At 42.8% G+C, this 8,985-nt stretch overlaps 1 protein-coding gene across 1 annotated transcript; it reads left to right on the forward strand.

Moving 5' to 3' along the window:
• The first annotated feature begins 5,824 nt into the window (after positions 1 to 5,824).
• Positions 5,825 to 8,493, forward strand: LOC143934601 (transcription factor HES-5-like). The gene is made up of 3 exons (XM_077458347.1): positions 5,825 to 5,925; positions 7,330 to 7,504; positions 8,007 to 8,493. The coding sequence occupies exons 1-3, from the start codon at positions 5,869 to 5,871 to the stop codon at positions 8,234 to 8,236; spliced, it is 462 nt and encodes a 153-aa protein (XP_077314473.1). The 5' UTR covers positions 5,825 to 5,868; the 3' UTR covers positions 8,237 to 8,493.
• Positions 8,494 to 8,985: the final 492 nt, after the last annotated feature.

The raw sequence follows: 8,985 nt of genomic DNA on the forward strand, positions 1-8,985 counted from the left end.
GCAACTATCATACCATGCCAACCTTCACAGGAACGTCTGACTCCTTAGTTGACTACAAACCATTTCCGACTCGTTTCGCACCCTGGGGGACGGTAGTCATAGACCTCCCACACGCTGTACAGCGACTCCTTGTCTTTGATGTTCTGGGTAATGAGGTGTCACTGACATATTAGACAGCCTCTTATCACACCGCTCCATCCTCTGTCTCTGGAGACCCCACAGAGGAGTCTCTATGAACACCGACCCCCCCAGACATGGGAATCTCCAATCCAATCAATGGAAATCACCCTCTTCATTAGAAAGCCGCGGACGTATTTATCACTGACGACCCGTCTGAGGGAGGCTGATACGTTTGTGTTGGGTTCAGGGGTGAAATGAATGGTTCCATCCCGTTCTACAAGATGCTTTCCTGTCCCTCCTCCATTATGGGGGACCTCTTATCTCCCGCTGCAGCATGGCGGAATCTCAGGATGTTAAAAATGGCTGATCCAATAGTTGAAATGAGCATTTCCCTGAGTTATAATGTAGCCACTTGTTATTGCTGAGCAAGAAGACCTTTGCCCTTCATTTGTATGACAATCAGAAGAGCAACAATGTGATGTAATCAGTGATACCCAACCAGATATCACACCGTGATTGGAAGGCAAGATGATGGCCGACTCTTATCTATGGACTTCTATACTTTCCATCTGTATTGTGATGAATGAAGGTGTAAAGTCCGGAGCAGCCGTTCTCAACCCCGTTACCCCCGAGGAACCCCGGAATTCATTATCAGGTCCTGCTGAGAAGGATCCCACCTACAGCTCATAGTACATTAATATGATCAACAAGTTTACAATAAAAGAATAAGTAATGCGGCGTGCCTCACATACCCGACCCCCAGGACATATCATTTTGTTACTAATCCCCTACAAAAATTTTTTTGCAGTAATCTTGAAATAACAAATGCACAAAAGAAAGGCAGACGGTATAATGTGGTGTCCTCTAACATTAGGGGTCATTGTAGAGTAGAAGGGATGACTTGCCCCGATGTTTAATGGAAAATTGCCCCTTTGTGTTGGGAGATGAATCCATTATTGTTCACTGCCCAAGCAGCCCCTAGCAACCTCAGGGGGAACCCTAGCTGAGCAACACTGGTCTAGACACAGGGGTCTCCAAACTTCTGAAGCAAAGGGGTAGTTTACTGACAATCAAACTTTATGGTGGTGGTGGGGGGGGGGGGGGGGGGGGGGCGATGCAGACTGTGGCCAGTGGGAGTAGAAAATGCCTTAATATTGGTAGGACTAAACAGTGCCATAGTGCCATAGGCTTGGTGGTAAGTTAGAGTAAATGAATTCCATAACTGGTGTCAGGAATAGTGCCCCATCATTGGTGTCAGTGGGAGGAATAGTGCCCCATCATTGATGTCAATGGCAAGAATGGTGCCCCATTATTGCTGTCAATGGGGGAATATTGACCCATCATTGGTGTCAGTGGGAGGAATAGTGCCCCATCATTGGTATCAGTGGGAAGAATAGAGCCCCATCATTGGTGTCAGTGGGGGGAATAGTGCCCCATCATTGGTATCAGTGGGAGGAATAGTGCCCCATCATTGGCATCAGTGGGAGGAATAGAGCCCCATCATTGGTATCAGTGGGAGGAATAGTGTCCCATCATTGGTATCAGTGGGAAGAATAGTGCCCCATCATTGGCGTCAGTGGGAGGAATAGTGCCCCATCATTGGTATCAGTGGGAGGAATAGTGCCACATCATTGGTATCAGTGGGAGGAATAGTGCCCCATCATTGGTGTCAGTGGGAGGAATAGTACCCCATCATGGATGTTTTAGCTCGCACATGATTGGATAATAAAATCAGCAGAGCTTCCCCTCATTTCAGATCTACCCCTTAGATCTAAAGCGACTGCACTTCCAAGTGCATTTGCAGCGCAAAGTGGATTTGCCTTTCGTAAATAACCCCCCAATGTGTTTTACTTCAAATGACAGTTTGGGGGTCGGCAGTTACATTTAAAAAAATACAATGTATCATTGACAAGGGACACAACATAGTTGTATCTTTGATCTTATAAACTGCGGGGATAATGGTGTTGTGGTAACTTGCACCAAAAAAACTAAAAGCATAATAATATTATTCTTGATATCACTGGAAAAAAAGAAGCCTTTGAAAATGAGTTTGCAACAACTCCATCAGTATCCGCAGCAGAGCAGCTTCATGATTATCCCGTTATAGAAGAAGAGAATTGTGCGCTGCATTTCCACATTTCATCATTTGCCGCGTCACCAATGTTAATTCTCCATTACCAACGCTTGTTCCCGAGCGGAAAGTTTTAAAGCCTGCCATCCAACATTTTTCCCCGCGGAAAATCCAACAACAGTTGTCCGATGGAGCGTACAGGCGGTCGGATTTTCCGCCAACAGCCTCTCATCACACATTTCCCATCGGAAAATCCGATCGCGTGTACGAGGCTGAAGAGCAGCACGCTGACCAATATTCTCCCCCCCCCCCCCCAGCCACCAACATGAAAAATTTTTCCAATAATCTCCTGAAATGTGTTTTCTAGCAAGAGTTCCTTGAGACCTGAAAACTATTTTAATCTCTAGAGATCCGCGCTATAGCAGAATGACGGCTACAGCGCGGACCTGCTTTGCACGAGCGGCCTGGCGCGGCGCGCTCTGTGATCGGCGAGTTTATGAGACTCGCCTGATCACGGATCCAAGCAAGGGGTCGATCCCGACCCCTTACCACGTGATCAGCTGTCAGCCAATGACAACTGATCATGTGACAAAACAGAGCCGGTAATCGGCTATTTTTCCTCCTCGCGCTGACAGCGCAAAGAGAGAAAAAAAAAGCCGATCACTGGCGGCCGTGATCAGGACTGATGTCCCAATCACAGCCAGCGTATCAGTGCCCACCTGCCCCCTGACAGTGCCACCTAAAAAATAAAAAAGTGCCCCCCATCAGTGCCACCCATCAGTGCCATCTATCAGTGCCCACAATCTGCCTCAACAACAGTGCTGAACCCCAGTGCCACATATCCGTGCCCATCAGTGCCACCCTTCAGTGCCACCTATCAGTGTCACCTATCAGTGCCCATCAGTCACATCTATCAGTGGTACCTATCAATGCCCCTTAGTGCCACCCATCCGTGCCACCTATCTGTGCCCATCTGTGCCCATCAGTGCCGCCTTATCTATGCCCATCAGTACTGCCTTATCTGTGCCTATCGGTGCCACCTTATCTGTGCCTATTAGTGCCGCCTTAACTGTGCCGATCAGTGCCCACCAGTGCCGCCTCATCAGCGCATTTCAATGAAGGAGAAAAATTACCTGTTTGCAAAATTTTATAACAAACTATTAAACATGATTTTTTTTTTTGCATCTTTTTTTGTTTGTTTAGCAAAAAATAAAACTCCGAGCTGTAATTAAATACCACCAAAAGAAAGCTCTATTTGTGGGAAAGAAATTATAAAAATGTCATTTGGGTACAGTGTTGTATGCCCGCGTAATTGTCATTCAAAGTGCATCAGCGCTGAAAGCTGAAAATTGGTCTGGGCAGGAAGGGGGTTTAAGTGCCCAGTAAGCAAGTGGTTAAGGGTTCCTCTGGGGTAAAAAAAAGGTTTAGAAAGGCTGCCTTAGCCCTTGTACACACGGTCGGACATTCCGACAACCAAATCCATCGGATTTTGTCCGACGGATTTTGTCCGAAACTGTTGTATACACACGGTCGGACAAAGTTGTTGGAAAATCCGATCATTCAGAACGTGATGACGTAATTTCGTTACGATGGGACTACGTTCAGGCTAGTAGCCAATAGCTTTGATGTAGGAATTTGATCTGAGCATGCGTGGCACTTTGTCCGATCGGAATTCTCTACACATGATCGGAGTATGTCCTATCGGAGCATTTTGTCAGAAAATTTTACCAACAAGTTGGAAAACTTGGTCTGACGGAAACAGTCCGATGGAGACCACACACAGTCGCAATATCCGACAAAACGCTCCGATCAGACACATTCCGTCGGAATCTCCGGCCGTGTGTACAAGGGGCTTAGAGGGCAGTCAATTAAGAGGAAACATGAAATGCACCCGTGTGCATGTGAGCTGGTAAACATCGATGCAGAAGACATCAGCTACCCACAAACAGCCATCCACTTATATTGATGACGGGCGGGGATAGATTTAGACCTTGGGGGGCCTGGGGAACTTCAAGTTTGGGGGGGGGGTCCTCCACATAGAAATTTAATGAAATTCACACCCCTTGAAGTTTTCCACATTTTCTCATCTTACAACCAAAAACATGAATGTATTTTATTGGGATTTTATGTGATGGACCAACACAAAGTGTCACATAATTGTGAAAGTGGTAGGAAAATGATAAATTGTATTAAACAATTTTTTATAAATAAATCTCTGAAAAGTGTGTGGGAGGGGGGAGGAGGGGGGGGGGGGCTTTGTATTCAGCCCCATTTACTCTGATGCCCCTAACTAAAATCTGGTGGAACCAATTGCCTTCATTTAGTCAATAGAGTCCACCTGTATGTAATTTACTACTTACTACTGGCTCAGAATCCTCTGAATGACAGTCATACCGGGGCAGGCACGGTCGGTGGCCACGGTTATTAGTAACATTCAATTTCACAGACAGTACGTACTTAACTTGGGGGGGCACACAGTAAAATTGGGGGGGGGGTCGTGCCCCCCTCAGCCCCATGTTGGTGACGCCAATGATGCATTGAGGTGAAAAACCTTTTGTAGTTCAAAAGCCCCCCAGAGCCCCCCCTTTACCTACCTGAGCCCGATAGTTCCTGCGCCAGGGACGAGCGCGCCCATTCCGGCCGGTGTCTCGGGTCCTGATTGGATAGATTGATAGCAGCGCAGCCATAGGCTCCCGGTGCTGTCAATCAAATCCAATGAAGAGGAGCCGGGGGGTGGAGCCGAGTCCTCCGGTCTGTGTCAATGGACGCAGCAGCAGGACAGGGGAGCGCGGCCCACATGAGTGTCCCGAGGGAGTGCGCTTCTCCAAAGGGGCACTCGAGAAGAGGAGGAGCCAGGAGCACCCCTGAGGGACCCCAGAAGAGGAGGATCGGGGCAACTCTGTGCAAAACTAGCTGCACAGGGGAGGTAAATATGACATGTTTGTTTAAAAAAATATATATATCCTTTAAGCCTAGTACACACAATGAGATTATCGGATTTTTTTGGGGGGGGGGGGGGGTTTGCATGCTAGTCTCCATATCAAAAACTATGTATGAAAATTCTTGCACAACGGAATAGAAATTGGATTAAACGAAAATCATGCGATCTGCTATTGTATGTGAAAGGTTTTTCGTGTTTGTCCCTTCAGATAATTTAAGTGTACTAACGATCAGATTATCGATTTGAAAGCTGGATTTTTTATTTTATTTTTACAATTTTCTGATGGTGTGTATGGGGCTTTAGTCAACAATTAGTAACACGTGTTTGGTAAATACATCTATTTTTTTATACATAGATTCTGTAGCTTCTTCAAAACATTGCATGAATCCAACTGAATTGATCAGAAGCAGACAATCAATGTGTCAATAAATGTTTCAATGTGTCATTCAGTGAGATAACATCTTGTCGCCGGTCTTTCCCACACTACCCCCTGCATCCTGTATTATCCTCTGCTATTAGAGGCTCCAGATGTCACCCTGCAGAGTGACACAAGTCCATTGTCCCCGCCGCTCTGTGATTGGCTGCTGAGTGTGGGAACCTCTTCTATGCCAGCTCTCCATATATTGTTATGCAGAGAGAAGGGTATATATAGAGGGGTGGGCTGATCACCAGCAGACACACAGTACCCCCCCCCCCCCCAGCACACCTCTGCCTGTCAGCTACCAACTCCCCCAACATGGCACCCTGCAGTATGAGGACATTGGATCACCAAGAGGCCAATGGGCTCCGAAAGGTGAGATTTCCCTCTAGTGCCAACTTCCCATTTCCATTCCATTATTATGTATTTCATGTTAGCTTTGCTAAAGTAGTGTGCAAATGCAGCAACTTATCAGACCCCCCCCCCCCCCCCCCAGTCTTTTATATCATTGTTTTAGTTGCCTTAAAGTGTATTTCCACTTTTGCAGTCAAATTTTTGATCAAATCTGGGTTATCGAGTTTATTTTTTAATTAATTAATCTTATCTTTAGAACCTTTGTAGTTGGTATGCATTCCAGATGCAATTCTTTTATATAAACGGTTCATTTGTATTTATTAGTGGATACGTTTTATTTATATGGGATAAATATTTTGTATTTATTAAGGAATACATTTTAACTTTATGGAAATAGTATTTTGTATTTATTAAAGGATACATTTCCCTATGTGAGATTAATGTTTTGTAATTATTAAGGGATACATTTTACCCATATGGAAATAATATTTCGTATTTATTAAGGCATATATTTGCAGTCAAATTTAGGAAAACTATTTAGTTATTTTTTGTTAATTAATTGAACCCGTCTTTAGAAATTTTGTAGCTGATAAACATTCCAAAATTCTAGAGGAAATTCTAAATTGTTAACTTGTATTTCTTAAGGGATACATTTTATTTATATGGGATTATTATTTTGTATATTTTAAGGGATACATTTTATTTGTATGGGATTATTATTTTGTATATTTTAAGGGATACATTTTATTTGTATGGGATTATTATTTTGTATATCTTGAGGGATACATTTTATTTGTATGGGATTATTTTTTTGTATTTCTTAGGGCATACATTTTATTTGTATGGGATTATTATTTTGTATATTTTAAGGGATACATTTTATTTGTATGGGATTATTATTTTGTATATTTTAAGGGATACATTTTATTTGTATGGGATTATTATTTTGTATATCTTGAGGGATACATTTTATTTGTATGGGATTATTATTTTGTATATTTTAAGGGATACATTTTATTTGTATGGGATTATTATTTTGTATTTCTTAAGGGATACATTTTAACTATATGGAAATAGTATTTTATATGTAATAATGGATACATTTTACCCATATGGAAATAATATTTTGCATTTATTAAGGGATATATTTGCAGTCAAATTTAAGAAATGTTTGATATTGTTCTTATTTACTTATTTTTTGTTAATTAACTGAGCCCGTCTTTAGAACTTTTGTAGCTCATAAACATTCCAAAATTCTAGAGGAAATTGTTTTATGTAAACTGTTAACTTGTATTTATTATGGGATACATTTGATCTCTATGGGATTAATGTTTTGTTAGGGATATACATTATATGTTTTATGATAGATCACTATAGACTGGTGATGACAGAGGTGCTAACCATCCCTTATCTTGTTTTGTGCAGTTGAGGAAGCCCGCCATTGAGAAGATGAGGAGAGATCGCATTAACAGCAGCATCGACCAGCTGCGTCTCCTACTAGAGAAAGAGTTCCAGAAACATCAACTGCCCTCCAAACCGGAGAAGGCCGACATACTGGAGATGACGGTCACCTTCCTGCAGCAGCAAATGGCTGAGAAACGTAAGTGTCCTCCTTGTCTTAGATCTTGTGTTTCTTGCTGAGAGACTTTGGGGGAGATTTACTAAAACTGGAGCACTCAGAATCTGGTGCAGCTGTGCATGGTAGCCAATCAGCTTATTCAATTAAGCTTTGACAATAAAACCTGGAAAGCTGATTGGTTGCTAGGCAGAGCTGCACCATATTTTGCGCTCTCCAGTTTTAGTAAATAACCCCCATTAGTTCTGGTTCATACGGTCCTGACTGACAAGTCACACCCCATGGATGGCAATGGAACCATTCTAATCAGTGCGACTCAAGTCACTCCGATTAGGGCAGGTTTCTGCCCTACTTGGGGGCAACTTCAGAGCCACTTGCATTGACTTCCGTTAAAGAAGACGTATCCAAGCCACGATGAAGTTGCCCGACTTTGAAGCCGTGCCAGTGTGAACGGGCACCTATGATTGAGCATTGTAGAAGGTGACAGTGGACTTCCTATAACTGACATGTGTCTTGTCTATTCCAGATGTGACAGCGACCTCCATCCAAGCCCATAGAGATGGCTACTCCACCTGCTTCCAGGACTCTGTGAACTTCCTCTCCCTGCACACACAGACAGACCCTCAGCTGCTGCAGAACCTCCATGGGGCTCAGATGGTGACCGGCGCTCCGTGTCCTTCTGTATTCTCCATCTCACAGACCCCCAGCAAGAACAGCCCCCCAGACAGCAGCAAAACCCTATGGAGACCCTGGTAGAGACTTGTCTCCACTGTGAGATGAGTACATAGAGTTGGGTGTACAAGGAGCATACCTGACAGCTGTACATGGGGATCTGATCCCTATCACTGTATCTTATTATAAGGATAGAGAGTACGCTTATTATGAAGTGGCCGTAATCACAATGTGACCTGATATTACTGTTTGTTATATATTGGGAGCAGATCATAGCTCTGCTGCATTCCTATATGGAATTTTTGTATATCTGTCTATATATATATATATATGCATTATTACTGTATTATTATTATTATTATTATTACTGTATTATTATTATTATTATTATTATTACTGTATATGAATAGAGATAATAGAAATTATTAATAGAGTTTAATCACTGTCCTATATAGATTTTTTGCCTATATATGGATCTAGAAGCGGAGGTCATATCCATCGCTCCTTTATATGGAAGTGGTTGCATATTTATAAATATAGATAGTTATATTCTATGAAGAAATTGGACCAGGATCCATATTACATACACCGGTTGTTCTGAGTGTTACATTGTATCAATGTAAGCTATATTAGCTCCATATAGAGAAATGATGGGCCTGGTTCATAAAGCTGCTACTGAACATGAGATATGCTAAGTAACGCTTTAAGCATGCTAAAATGACATAGGATAATATTGCTTGGAAGGTCACTTTAGCATGCCTTAAGTGCCCTTTATAATGCTGATCATTCAGGTCCAATGCAAATGCAGTGTAATTTGCTTTGAATAATGCTAT

The sequence above is a fragment of the Lithobates pipiens genome, unplaced genomic scaffold (assembly GCF_037356315.1).
Source record: "Lithobates pipiens isolate NorthernLeopardFrog02 unplaced genomic scaffold, aLitPip1_a1.2 Scaffold_27, whole genome shotgun sequence".
Taxonomy (NCBI): Eukaryota; Metazoa; Chordata; class Amphibia; order Anura; family Ranidae; genus Lithobates; species Lithobates pipiens.

Coding starts and splice junctions, on each gene's coding strand:
- LOC143934601 (XM_077458347.1), top strand. CDS start 5,869: ATGGCACCCTGCAGTATGAGGACATTGGATCACCAAGAGGCCAATGGG. Junction 5,926..7,329: donor AGGCCAATGGGCTCCGAAAG/GTGAGATTTCCC, acceptor TGTTTTGTGCAG/TTGAGGAAGCCCGCCATTGA. Junction 7,505..8,006: donor GCAGCAAATGGCTGAGAAAC/GTAAGTGTCCTC, acceptor TGTCTATTCCAG/ATGTGACAGCGACCTCCATC.